The sequence below is a fragment of the Dendrobates tinctorius genome, unplaced genomic scaffold, assembly GCF_039654945.1.
Source record: "Dendrobates tinctorius isolate UK_male_01 unplaced genomic scaffold, ASM3965494v1 ptg000079l, whole genome shotgun sequence".
NCBI classification, from domain to species: Eukaryota; Metazoa; Chordata; class Amphibia; order Anura; family Dendrobatidae; genus Dendrobates; species Dendrobates tinctorius.
The window spans coordinates 28584067-28602331 of NW_027361747.1; the positions used below are offsets into that span (position 1 = coordinate 28584067).

The 18265-nt window shown below is 45.7% G+C and overlaps 1 protein-coding gene across 9 annotated transcripts in view; it reads right to left on the reverse strand.

Moving 5' to 3' along the window:
* MTUS1 (microtubule associated scaffold protein 1) overlaps positions 1–18265 on the reverse strand; it is a 326118-nt gene that overhangs the window by 26918 nt on the left and 280935 nt on the right. For 8 of the 9 annotated variants that reach the window (XM_073583629.1, XM_073583626.1, XM_073583628.1 and 5 more), the window contains one exon: positions 10867–10933. In XM_073583629.1, the coding sequence (XP_073439730.1) occupies positions 10867–10933 (67 nt within the window). Of the gene's footprint in view, positions 1–10866; positions 10934–11857; positions 12055–18265 lie in introns of those variants that run through there. The other variant, XM_073583634.1, reaches the window with a different exon arrangement.

Here is an 18265-nt window from a genome sequence, read left to right on the forward strand (position 1 = left end):
TTTTGATGGTTTAAACAGACTGTCAGAGATGACAGGAGTAAATTTACATCCAAAGGAGGAGGAGTAGAGGACGTGACAGAGTCAGCTTTAGTACAGGCCTGGACAAACATGGTCACCCACCTATTGTTTGCCTGGTCGCAGTTGAATAAGGCTGCCAGGGATGAGACAAGTACTTTGAGGGTACTGACAGCTAAACCCAATCCTAAACCTTTCTGCAGAAATTCCAGTATTGCCACTATCGGGACTTTCCCTTTCCGTATGGGGTCTGAGGGGATAAGAATTTTTTACATATCCTCCTAAAATTTTTTGTAGTCACTGGTTTTCTGCTACTGAGTAAGGTGGATATTAACGCTTCTGACAATCCCTTTGTCTCTAGTAGTGACCTTTTAAATTTCAGGTTGCCAACTGCAGCCTGGATCTCTGAGGGTGATTGAAGGGACGCTGTGTTGGAAGGTCCTAGACCTCTGTCACTGATATCACTCTTTTTGGACAAAAAGGGATCTATTATGAACACTCTGGCTCTGACCTCCCTGATCTTCCTCAAAACCACTGGTATGAGGCATATTGGAGGGAAGGCGTACAGGAGACCCGATGTCCATTTTATCCTGAAGGTGTCTACTGTCCATGGTCTGTCTAATGGACTTAGGGCGCAGAATTTCTGAACCTTCCTGTTGGCTTTTTTGAGGCGGAGAGATCTATACTTGGTTTTCCCAAATGTGCACTATCCATTGAGAAATGGATTCTTTTAAGTACCATTCTCCTTGCCTCAAGTGGTTCCTGCTCAGTCTGCCTTCAGGTTGTCTCTACTTTGGATATGCAGGGCCGGTAATGAGGGGGACTGGTGTTCTGCCAGAGTCATGGTCTGGCCTCAAGCTGCTTAGTGGAGGCCCTTTGACAATAGCAGTCAACTTCAGCCTAAAAAGGGCCGGTGACTATCTGTATCAAGCATAGAGAACGGGTGTCTCCCTGGTGTTTTACATATGCAACCACCGCTTGGTTGTCTGATAGGACTCTCACGTGGGATCCTCTTTAAGTGTGGTAACAACTCCTCTGACGTTTTTTCGATTGTTAGTTCTCAATTGTTTGAGGATAGATTTCTTTCCTCCTGTGCCCAGGGATCCTGGAGCCACCTTGGAGGCAGTGTGTGAGTGTGTGTGTGTGTGTGTGTGTGTGTGTGTGTGTGTGTGTGTGTGTGTGTGCGCGCGCGCAGGGTACTCCTCTCTGAGAGGACTATCTGTAACCACCACCTGAGTGACTGGAGTACAGAGTCCAGGAGGGTGAGCTTTTGCTCTAACCATCCCTGAAGTTCCCGGTTGTTCTGTATCACACACCCTTACCGATCCCTTGTGTGGAACTAGGCCCGTTTCACTGCTGGTATGTCAGAGGTGAGGGACCCCAACATCAACATGGTCCTTCTCAGAACTATTTCTGCTTTTTTTTTTTTATCTCCCTTGTCTTCCTCTGGGAGGTGGATACTCCTGCTCCACCGAGTGCACTGTTAACCTCAAGAATTTCTAGATCATTGCTGGTTCTAGTTTTTTTTTTTTTCCTTCTTCTTCTAGGTCCAGCTGCCATCCTAGCGTCTATATTGTTTTCATCGCTATTCTGACTTGATCTTGACAGTAAGGGAGATCTCTTCCCACTATCAAGAAGTTGTCCCGATAGGGTATCACCAGAGTATCTTTCCCTCTGAGGTGCGCTATGATTTTTGCGATTAGCCTTGTGAAAAACTTGAGGGCTATCACTACTCCACAGGGCAGGGCCCTGTATTGGAAGTGACGCTACTCAGACCCATCTGGACTGTCACTCTGAGACATATATGGCCTTATTGCCGGATCTGGTGATAAGTGTTCTTGAGGTCTCCGAATTGTTATATAACATTTGAGGAAGGAGGAGTTCTACTGCTGGCCTTATCGTCTCCATCTTGGAAGACGGGATTATCAGATACCTATTGAGGTCTTTCCAGAATTATGATTGTCCTCCAGGAATCTATCTGGGGAGTTTTTTGTTTTTTTTTTAAACTAGGGGGAGTAAAACTATCCTATTGAAAATTCTTCCAAGACATGTTTGTCTAGGAGTGAGGTTGCTTCCCCTTCCAGACAATCTTTGAGAGGACTGCCTATGCCCTCGTGGAAGCCAGTGGTGGAACCTTAACTCCAGACCTGATCCCACAATTTTCCGGATCCAGGTGCTGAACGAGAACCTCTCCCAAGCTGGAAGGAAGTGCACCAGAGAAGGCCCATCACTGGAAGGGTTTTTTGGTGTCTTTAGAGGGCATGCTAAAGTAAAAGCCTCTCCCACCTTTGGATCGTTTGTCAGAGTTGTTTCTGTCTCAATCCTTATATTGCCGTCTCCTGAAAATGGCTGTTTTTTTGGGAAAATTTTCTTTTTGTTGTCGGTTTTCCCTAATACGTCATTCAATGTCTGAACAAAATAGGAAATTTCCCTCACACGTTAAAGAGCAGAGTTACCTCTTTGCCTGTGTCCCCCCAGGCCAGCATTTAAGCCATCCTGCACGGCGTCGCACATTAGCCAAAGCTGCTAATTTTCCTGCTACCCTTGCTGAATCCTGCTCAAGTCTCAGCTCGGAATACTGCCGCTGCTCTTATGGCCGGTGTTGCCTCTAGGATAGTCTCCCTGAGGATTCTTTGCTCTAGCTGATCCTCCAGGTTCTTAAGGGATCTAACCACACCAGTGGCCGCGATGGCCGATCTAAGTGTTTCAGCTGAGGGCACCCAGGCTGTTTTAAGACAATTATCTGTCTTTCTGTTAGAGGTTCTTTCAGGGAACCTAAATCCTTAAGGAGCAGAAAGGACTTTCTGGCAACCTTTGAGATTGCTACGTCAATTTTGAAGCCTCTCCCAGGATGAGGCTGTCTCTTCCTCAAAAGGGTACTTCCTTTACAGGGAATTGATTATCTGGGACTTCCTCACTGGTTTTTCCCATTCCCTTTTAGGCCGGTTTCACATTAGCGCATTTTCAGCGCGCGCACGGCCGGGGGTAGCTCCGCCCCCGAGCCGGCTCTCTGCCCGGCGTGCCCGCCCCTTCCTTGTAGCGCCGCCTCCTAGCGGACAGCGGCGCCTGCGATCGGCGCACCCTATCTTTAGCATAGGGTGCGCCGATCGTGCGCAGGCCGTGCGCTAGTTGCGCTTTGACCTGCGCTGCGCACTTTTGACGGTGCGCCGTGCGCGCCAAAATCGAACTTTTCGGATTTTGGCGCGCACGGCGCACCGTCATAAGTGCGCAGCGCAGGTCAAAGCGCAACTAGCGCACGACCTGCGCACGATCGGCGCACCCTATGCTAAAGATAGGGTGCGCCGATCGCAGGCGCCGCCGTCCGCTAGGAGGCGGCGCTACAGGCAAGGGGCGGGCACGCCGGGCAGAGAGCCGGCTCGGGGGCGGAGCTACCCCCGGCCGTGCGCGCGCTGAAAAAGCGCTAATGTGAAACCGGCCTTAATGAGTCCTTGCAACTGTTAGTTAATAGGGAAGGCTCTACGTTTTCCTTATAGCAAGCTTGTCGAACACGAGTTCTTGGCTTTCGCATCTACCAGCCCCATGGTAGGTCGGACTGCTTTAATAAGCTTGTCCGTACTGTATCCTCTACTAGGAACGTATCTTTTCCATCTGAGCTACTTTCTCAGTAGCGAGATTTAACAGAGCTCTCCTATGGTCTTCCTGAGAGATCAATGAGGGGCTGGTCCATCCGTTGCTTTGCTATCCATGTTTGCTGACTGCAAAGACCTTCCTGATTGTAGACTTCTGACAATCAGGGATCTCCAGCTCTCAGCAGAGCGGGTGTCTCTTCCTCTACTGTTCTAACAGTACAGGTCTGACACAACCCCTTATTCCTAAGGGACTTTTCGCTTTTTTTTTTTTTACATAAGGAACATTCCCCTATTCCTAGCATTTAATTTATCCCCTTTTTAGGGACCTCCAATGCTCTACCCCACCAATGTATGTAAAAAGAGGGGAGAGAGGAGACAAGAGAGAGAAAGAAAACAGACATTATCGTACTGGACTTTCTCGAAGCTCACTCACCACTCGGACGCTTCACAAGACGGGTACCGGATCTGGAGGCTGACTGGTCTGTACACATGACTCCCATCGGGACTGTGGACCCCTCCTTGTTAACACCATGACGATCCTCCCGTACGCTGTCCAAGCGGCTTCCACTGTAGTTATGGCACGTCTGGCTCCTCTCATCTGAGCGAGACCGCCACTCCTGCACCTCCTGGCGCGGCTGTAAGTGCTCTGGCAAAAAAGGCTCTCAATCTTAAGTCAGCTGCTGCCACTTTCAGATGAGAACAGTCACATTCAACCTAGAATGGTTGGTGACCCCTGCCAGCACTTCTGACAGCATTACCCCATTTTTTTTTTTTAATTAACTGATCACCTGGTTGATCCTGCACCTGCCAGTCACATGCGCTTCCTGGGTGTTATCCATATGCGCACTACATCAGACTTGTTTGCACCCCCAGTAACCACTACTGGTGTGTGCTGATCTCCTCCCTGTGCATACCCCGGAGCGCGCCAGCCTTTCCCCCAGGTGCGCACTCCCTTTCTACACTCGGGGAGTCTTTCTGGCCAGTTACTGGTGCGCGTCTCTGTCCTGCCACTATCGGGCGCGTCACTTTCTGTGCGCGCCCGGCTCCCGGCGTTCTTTGATGACCGGCCGCCATGACACTCTGCACCACCGCCCCCTCCCTACCTGGACCTGCCCGGAGGGGCCAATAACGCTGCACCACCCCTGGCTACCAAAACGCCCGGTCACCTCCACCTCCTCCATACCTGTGCTGGATTTTACCTGGAGGGAGCGATCACGGCGCTGGCCACCACTGATTCCTGCAGGTACTGCTTCTTCTTTATGGCCCAAATGGTGACCGGCGTCCTGGGCTCAACAGGGAGGGATTCCGAGAGGGTCCTCCGAGGAGTCTTACCTCTGCCTGGGCACCGATGTGCCTCACGGGCTGCATGGCCACCACACGTCAACAGGGAGGGAGCACAAAAGTGGCCTCCGTGGACTCCTATGGGGTATGTCGGCATCTGGGAGGGTACACCCAATGTGGTCTCCGAAGCATCAAACTTCACCCGGGCAATTGCCTCACGGCTGTGGCCATGCACTCGCTCAGGGGGGCATAGGAATATATGGCCCCCGAGGCGACTACCGGTACCTGGTGACAGGTGTAGCAGACCGGTGCCTGCCAGTAATCACCCGACCCAGGCATCCTCTTCTTTCTTCCAGAATCTTTATTATTATTATTTATTGTTATAGCGCCATTTATTCCATGGCGCTTTACATGTAGGGAGGGGTATACATAAATACAAGTACAATAATGTTGAACAATACAAGTCATAACTGGTACAGGAGGAGAGAGGACCCTGCCCGCGAAGGCTCACAATCTACAAGGGATGGGTGAAAATACAGTAGGCGAGGGTAGAGCTGGTCATGCAGCGGTTTGGTCGATTGGTGGTTACTGCAGGTTATAGGCTTGTCGGAAGAGGTGGGTCTTCAGGCTCTTTTTGAAGGTTCCGATGGTAGGAGAGAGTCTGATATGTTGTGGTAGAGAGTACCAGAGCAGGGGTGATGCGCGAGAGAAATCTTGTATGCGATTGTGGGAAGAGGAGATAAGAGGGGAGTAGAGAAGGAGATCTTGTGAGGATCGGAGGTTGCGTGCAGGAAAGTACCGGGAGACGAGGTCATAGATGTATGGAGGAGACAGGTTGTGGATGGCTTTGTATGTCATGGTTAGGGTTTTGTACTGGAGTCTCTGGGCAATGGGGAGCCAGTGAAGGGATTGACAGAGGGGAGAAGCTGGGGAATAGCGGGTGGACAGGTGTATTAGTCGGGCAGCGGAGTTTAGAATAGATTGGAGGGGTGCGAGAGTGTTCGAGGGGAGGCCACTGAGCAGGAGGTTGCAGTAGTCAAGGCGAGAGATAATGAGGGCATGGACTAGGGTTTCTGCAGATCTTCAAGAGGTTTTCATCTTGAGGGATCCCCATCGAGGACAGGAAACCAATTGATGCGGAGAGAGGAGCCGCCCCTTTTATCTTGACAGTTTCCTGTCCTCATTGGGTGGATGCCCTCTCTCGTGGCGCTGTCATGTAGAATGGAAAAAAAACCTATATATAAATCTAATTATCCTTTCTCAGAGGAGGACCTGGGGAAAAAAAACAACCACTGAGCAATGTGCATGGCCCTGGACTACTTTAGCCCTTAAGCACTCAAACTGATATCAGTTGCATATTATCTAAGCCTTTGCTTCATTTACTAGATAAAAGCACTAAACCTTTGGTATTGTATGCTATATAAATGTAGACGTGGTTCTGCACACAATCAGGGAAGCGTAGAAATGAGGACACTTGTGGCTACAAAGAATCCAGCTTGCCCAGATCCAACTCCAGGTGATGATTAAAGAGCATAAAGTAAGCTCATAGCTGTGTAATGTAGAAAGTCAGAATAGATCATTGTAACACCAGATGTATAAAAAAAAAACACTATGCTCAGTGTGCAGTCCAGAGCCTCCTATGGTTGCACTCCAGCTTACAGAGCACCATATGGCGGCACACAAGGATGCTCTTAGGGAAGTACAGCTCACAATTGCATCTGAAGGCACTAAATGTGAAAAATAGGATGCATACAGGAGGGATAATATGGCCGATGGGTGCGCACAAGTTAGTTTGTACAGAGTTGCTATAAGCACTAGGCCTTTAGACCATTTTCCCGTTTGATTATATGAACTCTTAAGGTAATAAGAATTTTAAGAATGAAAGTTTCTACCGATCCTCACATCCTACAAGATTTTCATTTCTACGAATCCACCAGCCACGGTTTTAGGATCTACTCATCACACAAACGTGCACAGATTTGTAAATTCTCCTACAGGCTACATGGTGCAGTACAATATGTTATCCTCCCGTTCTCACATTCAGTATTTCACATCAGGTATAACACAAATGAGCACCACTATCACCCACTCCTGGTTCTGGCTTACAAATTCTGACCAAATACTGAGCGTGTGAATGTGGCCTAATCAGCATTTTTACTGGACTAAACATAGGGAAGGATTCCAGACACCTCCACTATGCAGATAGTAGATGGAAAGTATTTGCATATATTCTTATAAACACCCTGGATTAATATGTATGGAAAATGTGTCTTGATCCATCTTCCACTTATCAGGGTGTTAACTCCTCACAGTCTTTTCACCACATAACATTTAAGCTGTGTGCACACGCTGCGGAAAAGGTGCGGATTCATCCGCGCGGATTTTGTACAATCCGCAGGTGAAACCGCAGGTCAAAAGACCTGCGGTTTTACCTGCGGATTGCTCTGCGGTTTTGCCCTGCGGTTTTTCATCTCCTCAATGGAGGAGATGGCAAACCGCAGGAGAATCCGCAGAAAGAATTGACATGTCAATTCTTTCTGCGGATTGAAAACCGCAGATAATCCGCGCGGAAAATTCCGCACCGTCTGCACTGCGGTTTTTGATTCCCATAGGGAATCATTGTACTGTACACCGCAGCAAAAACTGCTGCGGGTCCGCAGCGGCCAAAACCGCTGCGGAACCGCAGCAAAATCCGCAGCGTGTGCACACAGCCTTACAAGTCAAACTCCAGATGGGAAAAGGTTTCACCATGGTATTAAGCCAAACTGAAGATGAAGCACTTCAGTGTTTCAGAAAGGTTTTCCACCATGTTACATAGCAGGCGTGAAGAAAAAAAAACAAAACAAGTCTAAGCTCAATAGAGGGATGGGAAATAATGAATGGGATGAGCTATAGGCACAGCCATAGTGCATGCAGTGTGCGCTAAAGAGCAAGTTGATCACAAGTGTTGATTGACTGGACTGACATTTAGGACAAGAATTTAAAAGATGTCCACAAGTGTCATTAAATATATATGATGTGAGCACATAAATTGAAGAGATTAAAAAAAAACCTTCATTCTCACCTCCCAAGAGAGAGAGGTCTCTGTTGTCCTCTATCATTCTCAGGCACATTTACTCAGCCATTTTTGGAGCTCCCATAGAAACGAATGAAGAGACGCACATGCGCACACCCCTCCTGAAAGCTAAAACTGGTGCCAGCATCTAGAATACACTTTTAGCATATCCACCAGATACGCCATAAATTTAAAGTATGGGAAGACCCTTTTCATGTTGCAGGCAGGAATCTGTATGGATGAATCCCAATATAAAATAATCCATGCATGTTTTTTTTTTTAGCCAAAGTCAGGAATGAATTCCATGGGGACAAGAAACACATAGGAAGGATATCTAGCCGCTCTTCTCTACTGGATTTACTTCTGGCTTTGGTTTGGAAAACTGCAGAAAAAATAGCAGGTGTGTTTCCAGCCTAGAAGGGTCCAAGAGGGATCCAAGAGATACAAGGTCATTACAAGGCCAGCGGCTCCAGACAGGAATAACACCAGTATGATAAGAGGTGCTAAGCAGCTTGCTTTCCACAAAGAGAACTCAGTATGGCTGGGATACTAAGTAAATAGATGAGAATTTCCACTGCTGTAGTGTTAACCATTCATCCCTTCAAGTCTCTAAAAAAAAAAAAAAAAAAAAAAAATGTCCCCTAGGGAGAGGCAAAACATTCTTCAGATGGAATCGGGGTAAAGGCCCCCATTAGCTACAAGTGTACGGGGCCTTCAGACTCTTGTATGTTATCAAATTGTTTGATTTGGTGGAAAGAGGAGTTGGCGGCTCTGGGAGAGAACAAATGTTCTTGGCCAAGTGTTGATCTGCATGGGGAAGTTGGGACAGATCACGGATGACCGATTGTGAATGGGGGACTAAGCTTTTATCATTTACTAACTTTTGAGGCAAAAGGACACATTATGCACAGATTCATTAGTAACAAGTAAAACACCAGAAATGTACAAGTGTTTTTCACTCAAAAAAATCATTTTTGGAAGTTCTTGTGCATTTCAAGATTCAAAAAATAATGCCTACTAGAGATTTGGTGACATAATGCAGAAAAAGGGAACGTTATAGAATAATTAAGAGTTGGGGCACATTCAGACGTCCATGTAAACCAATGCAGGACTGACCAGCAATACATGGAGTGGCCGCAGGTCTCCTCCCTGAATGTGACAGCTTCGTGTATTTGTATGAGGCGGTCATGCTCCGGTCAGGACAACCACTGCCAGGCCTGTGCATTGCGGTCAGATATCAGACAGATTTTCTCTTCGACGTCTGAATGCGCCCTCACATGGAAATATTTTCTACTGATAAGGAAGGTGTAAATTTGTGACCAGAACCCAAGTGCATTATTGGGAACAACAAGGAGCTGACAATTTCCAAATATTATCTGGTTGTGGAGCCGTACGGGGTGTATGGCGCTGCGCACCCCACACTTACCATAGACACATACCTGAACTGTCATTTAACAGAAGGCAAGACAGCAGGGGTCAAAGCAACCCAGAGCAGAAAAAGCTCAGACCAGCAGAGTAGGCTGAACGGGGACCAGCCGGGTAGGCCAAACTGGTGCAACCAGTTCTCAAACAGTATACGAGTCACGGGATGAGGGCAAATGCCTTGAAAATGACTACATAAATCAGAAACGTAACCTACTGGGTCAGGTTGACAAATACAGCTCCGTGCATGAGCCGAGAATATAGTTTACTTCTAGAGTAAACAATATTTTACACTTTCATAAATCAATAGTGGACATCTTAGAGATTTTCTTCTTTCTCCTTCTGGACTGATCTTTCACTCTATATTTATGAGTAAAATCTGTATTCTATAAAAACAGATTTTCCCATTACTGAGATAGGAGATGACAGATGGTGCTTTTGAAATTCTATGCAGGGAGGAGCTAGAGACTGACAGACAATCTACCGCTCTACTAAATCAGCTACAGTTATCCATAGAAATCTTTGAGCACCAACTGCCATCTACTCTCAGTAATGGGGAAGCCTGTCTGTCTGCACTAAACACAGATTTATACCTCAGACCTGAGAATTTTGATAATGACTGATCAATTCTGGCAGAGAAAGAAGCAGATTTCTCTGATAAATTACAAAGTTGCTTATTTTCATGTGTACTATTATTTAGGAAATACAAATTAAGACCATGGTTACTCTTTAAATAAAATCTATAATCGGATAACACTGGTGTGGCCAGATTCCAGAATAAAAGAACATTAAACCGCAGTTACATTATGGCACTGCTCAAAACCAGAGGCTTTTGGTAACATTTTAAGCAATCATTGATAGGTGTCTATGACAAGAACAGGCCATTGTCATTCAGCCTTTCACTGATCAAAATGACCACATCGCCCACGAGGAAAGCAAAACGTCTGTCAGGAAAGACAAAGACATTGGAAACTACTGAGCAAAAATATCAAGTTTTAGTTTTTCTACTGAAAACAGTTTTACTCATTCAGATGTCCATTTCGCCAGTTTTTTTTTTTAATAGGAATACGCAGAATGAATGACAGTCTAGTCGTGCAGGCGTGCTTTGGTAATCTGAGATGACCATGTTATATGCATCGGACCCCATCAGATCTTAGCTGTGTGTATCGTGAAGAGACAGTTACAAAACTGGTTTTGCCGTGGAAGAGGTAGCAGAAAGCAGCCCTGTGTGCCTCAGAGAGATAGCTGCCAGGAATCCCATGAACCCAGGGTCAACTAACAGGCTCTAGAGAAATTTAGACCTCCAGAGTTTCCATGGGATTCTGCCTTCAGGGAAAAGACATTAACAAGACTTTAAAAATATTTAACTCTTTGAAACAAACAAAAAAAAAAAAGTTTTAATGAAGTGCACAACTTCACTAGGAAACTAAACAAATCTGCGCAAGTCCACAGGAGGCACCAAGGTCCATTTATCATGTCCAGTCGAGAGGCTGAGAAACTTACCCAAGTCTCCCCGCAAGTTCTGAAGCTCCTGAGAAAGCTCTTTACGTTTCTTCACAGTCTCTTCTCGCTGCAAAGACAAGAAACGTTTTAGAATAAAAAAATCTCAAAGTTACAAGGTTTCAAAAAATAAAAACTCCATAAATGATAGGTCATGGATCAGCGGAGCAGTGGGTAGAAAATCTGAGGATGCTCCTGCAAAATGGAGGACGCTAACATTTACTGTATGCACTTGGAGGCCAACGGAATCCTATTTTCAACATGATACCAGCATTTACAGATGCCAGAACCAAGTCCAACTGTTTGGCCAATTTTTATTTTAATTCTCTGACACAACCGCTTTGATTGCACCCGTAAAAATGAACATATGTTAAACTCCAGCCATTGACTTCATGCCAAGGACCACAGCGTGCTCCTCTTATGACAAGTGGTGAATGTTCCCGCACTAAAACAGCAACCTGCAAGATTTATCTTCCTTTCTTAATGAAAACTGTCCTCTGCCTGTGCCCCCCCCCGCTCAGTGCTCACATGCGATGTGAGGAGGAATCTGTATTAGTATAATTGAATGGACACAATCCAATCACCAGAGAGCATAATGCCATTAAGTGTGCACCGATATGGAGGTCTGCATAATAGAAAAGTGTAAAATGTATTTACAGTGAAACACAAAGAATACAAGAATAGAAAACTACTGCATGCATGAAAACAAGCCAAAAAGTGGAAAATCTTCTACTATGAAGAACAAAGCAATCCCAGGATGACGAAGGAATACGAGCAGCCTCACCGCTTATATTTAATATCCGGCTGGAGACACTCCTAGATGTAAACAGTACGGAGAAAAGCAGATCAAGGAACTGCCAGCGTCTTCTCCTGCTATAGGTCCTATGCTGGCATTGCTCCCATTGCTGCAGCAGCTGGAAGAACTCCATGATAAAAAGCAAAAATGTATATACATATGCATGTATAGAAAAAGGAAAAAAAATACGTTAGTTACCCGGGGTGCAGTACATGGGGCGTAGACGCACAGTTTACTGCTGGAGCAGCCCATATTACAGCTTCTGTATTCCCAAGGTGTTCTCTCCTGGAGGACACACTGCAGCCAAAACTGGTCTGGCCACATTTACATAGCAGCTGATCGGAGTTCCATAGGACTCAGCCTGTCTGCCTGACACTCATGCTCTGCAGGTTTCCCCGACTCCTAGCACTGATCCCTCCCAGCCTCCAGCACACACTGCAGTCCCTTATCCTGGCACCAGACACTGATTACTTCAAGCCACAACCCCTTTCGAATATGAAAAGCGAGAGCAGACATTAGCCTGATCGATGGCCACTTACTCAAATATCAGCCTGGATGGTAAAGGAGAGGGCTGAGCTCACAGCCAGATAGCATACAGTGTATGGGTGGGTCGGTCTGTACAGAGGGGCAGCGGGGAGCACAGAAGCCTCTAGCAAGCCTTACCGGCTGCCGGCAGGGGCTAGTGTGCAAAATCACAGACTGGGGGTTTATAAATACCACCATATGTACCGCCACACCCCAGTTACACTGGCACCTGTACTGCGCTTACTGGCAAAAGGTACAGATAGGGAAACCAATGTACATTAGGGACCTGGAGAAAGTAAATAGCCCGGAGCCCCTGGCTACTCCAAATCCACACCTGATGTACATATATGTACAGTACAGACCAAAAGTTTGGACACACCTTTTCATTCAAAGAGTTTTCTTTATTTTCATGACTATGAAAATTGTAGATTCACTCTGAAGGCATCAAAACTATGAATTAACACATGTGGAATTATATAATTAACAAAAAAGTGTGAAACTGAAAATATGTCTTATATTCTAGGTTCTTCAAAGTAGCCACCTTTTGCTTCATTACTGCTTTGCACACTCGGCATTCTCTTGATGAGCTTCAAGAGGTAGTCACCGGAAACTGGCTCACATGAGGACTGCCCCAGGAAAGGAAGACCAAGAGTCACCTCTCCTGCGGAGGATAAGTTCATCCGAGTCACCACCCTCAGAATTCACAGGTTAACAGCAGCTCAGATTAGAGACTAGGTCAATGCCACACAGAGTTCTAGCAGCAGACACATCTCTATAACAACTGTTAAGAGGAGACGTTGTGCAGCAGGCCTTCATGGTAAAAGAGCTGCTAGGAAACCACTGCTAAGGACAGGGACCAAACAGAAGAGACTTGTTTGGGCTAAAGAACACAAGGAATGGACATTAGACCAGTGGAAATCTGTGCTTTGGTCTGATGAGTCCAAATTTGAGATGTTTGATTCCAACCACCATGTCTTTGCGCGACGCAGAAATGGTGAACGGATGGACTCTACATGCCTGGTTCCCACCGTGATGCATGGAGGAGGAGGTGTGATGGTGTGGGGTGCTTTGCTGGCGACACTGTTGGGGATGTATTAAAAATTGAAGGCATACTGAATCAGCATGGCTACCACAGCATCTTGCAGCGGCATGCTATTCCATCCGGTTTGCGTTTAGTTGGACCATCATTTATTTTTCAACAGGACAATGACTCCAAACACACCTCCAGGCTGTGCAAGGGCTATTTGACCAAGAAGGAGAGTGATGGGGTGCTACGCCAGATGACCTGGCCTCCACAGTCACTAGACCTGAACCCAATCGAGATGGTTTGGGGTGAGCTGGACCACAGAGTGAAGGCAAAAGGGCCAACAAGTGCTAAGCATCTCTGGGAACTCCTTCAAGACTGTTGGAAGACCATTTCCAGTGACTACCTCTTGAAGCTCATCAAGAGAATGCCAAGAGTGTGCAAAGCAGTAATCAAAGCAACAGGTGGCTACTTTGAACAACTTAGAATATAAGACATTTTAAGTTGTTTCACACTTTTTTGTTAATTATATAATTCCACATATGTTAATTCATAGTTTTGATGCCTTCAGAGTGAATCTCCAATTTTCATAGTCATGAAAACAAAGAAAACTCTTTGAATGAGAAGGGGTGGCCAAACTTTTTGTCTGTACGGCATATAGTGTGTATGTGGATATTATATATGGAGAATATATATATATATATACACACACATATATATATATATATATATATATATATATATATATATATATACACACACACACACAGTGGGGCAAAAAAGTATTTAGTCAGTCAGCAATAGTGCAAGTTCCACCACTTAAAAAGATGAGAGGCGTCTGTAATTTACACCATGGGTAGACCTCAACTATGGGAGACAAACTGAGAAAAAAAAATCCAGAAAATCACATTGTCTGTTTTTTTTCATTTTATTTGCATATTATGGTGGAAAATAAGTATTTGGTCAGAAACAAGCAATCAAGATTTCTGGCTCTCACAGACCTGTAACTTCTTCTTTAAGAGTCTCCTCTTTCCTCCACTCATTACCTGTAGTAATGGCACCTGTTTAAACTTGTTATCAGTATAAAAAGACACCTGTGCACACCCTCAAACAGTCTGACTCCAAACTCCACTATGGTGAAGACCAAAGAGCTGTCAAAGGACACCAGAAACAAAATTCTAGCCCTGCACCAGGCTGGGAAGACTGAATCTGCAATAGCCAACCAGCTTGGAGTGAAGAAATCAACTGTGGGAGCAATAATTAGAAAATGGAAGACATACAAGACCACTGATAATCTCCCTCGATCTGGTGCTCCACGCAAAATCCCACCCCGTGGGGTCAGAATGATCACAAGAACGGTGAGCAAAAATCCCAGAACCACGCGGGGGGACCTAGTGAATGAACTGCAGAGAGCTGGGACCAATGTAACAAGGCCTACCATAAGTAACACACTACGCCACCATGGACTCAGATCCTGCAGTGCCAGACGTGTCCCACTGCTTAAGCCTGTACATGTCCGGGCCCGTCTGAAGTATGCTAGAGAGCATTTGGATGATCCAGAGGAGTTTTGGGAGAATGTCCTATGGTCTGATGAAACCAAACTGGAACTGTTTGGTAGAAACACAACTTGTCGTGTTTGGAGGAAAAAGAATACGGAGTTGCATCCATGAAACACCATACCTACTGTAAAGCATGTTGGTGGAAACATCATGCTTTGGGGCTGTTTCTCTGCAAAGGGGCCAGGACGACTGATCCGGGTACATGAAAGAATGAATGGGGCCATGTATCGTGAGATTTTGAGTACAAACCTCCTTCCATCAGCAAGGGCATTGAAGATGAAACGTGGCTGGGTCTTTCAACATGACAATGATCCAAAGCACACCGCCAGGGCAACGAAGGAGTGGCTTCGTAAGAAGCATTTCAAGGTCCCGGAGTGGCCTAGCCAATCTCCAGATCTCAACCCTATAGAAAACCTTTGGAGGGAGTTGAAAGTCTGTGTTGCCAAGCGAAAAGCCAAAAACATCACTGCTCTAGAGGAGATCTGCATGGAGGAATGGGCCAACATACCAACAACAGTGTGTGGCAACCTTGTGAAGACTTACAGAAAACGTTTGACCTCTGTCATTGCCAACAAAGGATATATCACAAAGTATTGAGATGAAATTTTGTTTCTGACCAAATACTTATTTTCCACCATAATATGCAAATAAAATGAAAAAAAAAAACAGACAATGTGACTTTCTGGATTTTTTTTTCTCAGTTTTTCTCCCATAGTTGAGGTCTACCTATGATGTAAATTACAGACGCCTCTCATCTTTTTAAGTGGTGGAACTTGCACTATTGCTGACTGACTAAATACTTTTTTGCCCCACTGTATATGTATTATATATATATATATATATATATATATATATACACACACACATACATACATACACATACATATATACACAGTTCAGCTCTATAGATCACACTGAACCAATATACATTTCTAGAATATCATTTATTCATGCGTCCCCAGATATTAATGCAGGCTCCTAACCTGCCATTACTAATCACCCTACAGCCATAGACATGTACAATGCACAGAGATTGAGAGGATATTATATGGTCTGCTGGGAATATTCCGGCTCGGTCTCTAGTGGATGGGTTATAGGCATCAGTCCGTCTACTTGTCATAATGATGCTAGTAAAGCTCAAGTGAGGTTATCTGGGAAATCTCAGGATGAGTTAGGAGATTACTATTAGGTGTAACTAATGCTGCATGCTAACGGCTGCATGTGTATAAGATTACCACCAAATATAGCAGCCAGCATTGCATGTCCATTACACAACCATTACTGTTGTATAGCTTTCCTACGATCCTGAATGAGTGACCCACCTCTGCCAGTTTCCTACCATATCTGGTTTGTTGCAGATGAAATCAGAAAACATCAACTAGAGTGAATGGGGCGAGACCCAACTAGACATCCATGTATCACAGTCCAAGTACTTACCATCATGTACGGACTGGCAGCAGGTCTCCCGGTCCAAACGCAACGTCCTCAGATATATGCCTATGAGGCTGTTGTGTTGGATGACTGATCAAATTCATACTTCTGTGGAACACAATGTATGAACTGGCTCCAAGTACTGATACAGGATTGGCAGGGATCAGTGTAGGGGAGTATATTTTTTAATTTAATTTATTTATTTTTTTTTTAACTAGTTATGACCTTTTTCAGAATTAATTTAAATCAGCTGGAAAACTCTTAAATAGGGATCTATTCAAGTCGCCCAGGCTAAGTTCCAAAACGTCAACCACTAAATTTTTGCTTCTGAGACGATTCGACGTTGTACGCTTCAGCATTAAAATGTGAGTGGTGGTAGTGACACCATGAATGTGCCAGGGATAGGCACAGAGGCGTAGCTAGGGTTTTGGTTCGGGGGGGGGGGGCGCGAAACTTCTGAGTGGGCCCCTAACCAGTTATCCTTGATTATAACTGGGTGACGCACCTTAATAGTGGAGGAGAACCTCAGCAGATGACCGCGCTGTTACTGAAAATAATTGCTATATGAAGACCAACATTGATATTACCGCCATATGGTCAGTGGTAGATACCCGTCCTACAGAACATACTGTATAAGAGATCACAGCACAGCTACAGATAATGACCTACCGCTGACGTTCTTTCTGAAGGAACCGTTCACTTTTCACGTCTTTTTCATCTGGCCCAGACCGACATGACAACTTCTCCAGCCAGGACTCGGCTACAGAGAATACAACAAAGACACATTTCACTTCTCACATTTTCAGCACTGTCCAAAACAGGACTATCCCCAACCTTAAACTCCTCATCCTGCTGATGCCCCAATGCTGATCCGCTGTTGTCGTATGTGACCCTATTAATGCACCTGCTGTGTGGCCCTGCGTGACCTCTAAATTTTAAAGCAACCCTCTACAAAATACTAAGGCCGGGTGCAAGTGCCCTAGAAAACAGTGCCCACATTTTGTCCCCTAGAACGTAATTAAAAAAAAAAAAAAAAAAAAAAGCATTAACTATATTGTATAATGCACTCCCCATAGGCAGACTCTATACTGTACATAATGCACTCCCCATAGGCAGACTCTATAGTATAATGAATTCCACATAGGCAGCCTCTGTAGTGTAATGCACCCCCATAGCCAGCCTCTGTAGTATAATGCACCCCCATAGCCACCCTCTGTAGTATAATGCACCCCCATAGCCACCCTCTGTAGTATAATTAACCCCCATAGCCACCCTCTATAGTATAATGAACCCCCATAGCCACCCTCTGTAGTATAATGTACCCCCCCATAGCCACCCTCTGTATATGCACCCCCACAGCCACCCTCTGTATATGCACCCCCATAGCCATCCTCTGTATATGCACCCCCATAACCACCCTCTGTATTGCACCCCATAGCCATCTGCATATGCACCCCCATAGCCACCCTATGCATATGCACCCCCATAGCCATCCTCTGTATATGCACCCCCATAGCAACCCTCTGTATATGCACCCCCATAGCCACCCTCTGTATATGCACCCCCATAGCCATCTGCATATGCACCCCCATAGCCACCCTATGCATATGCACCCCCATAGCCATCCTCTGTATATGCACCCCCATAGCAACCCTCTTTATATGCACCCCCATAGCCACCCACTGTGTATGCACCCCCATAGCCACCCTATGTATATGCACCCAATAGCCACCCTCTGTATATGCACTCCAATAGCCACCCTCTGTATATGCACCCCCATAGCCACACTCTGTATATGCACCCCCATAGCCATCCTCTGTATATGCACCCCCCATAGCCATCCTCTGTATATGCATCCCCCATAGCCATCCTCTGTATATGCACCCCCCATAGCCATCCTCTGTATATGCACCCCCATAACCACCCTCTGTATTGCACCCCCATAGCCATCCTCTGTATACGCACCCCCATAGCTACCCTATGCATATGCACCCCCATAGCCATCCTCTGAAGGATAATGCACCACTCCTCCATAAACTAAATACTCACCTCTCTTCCGCCTGGTTC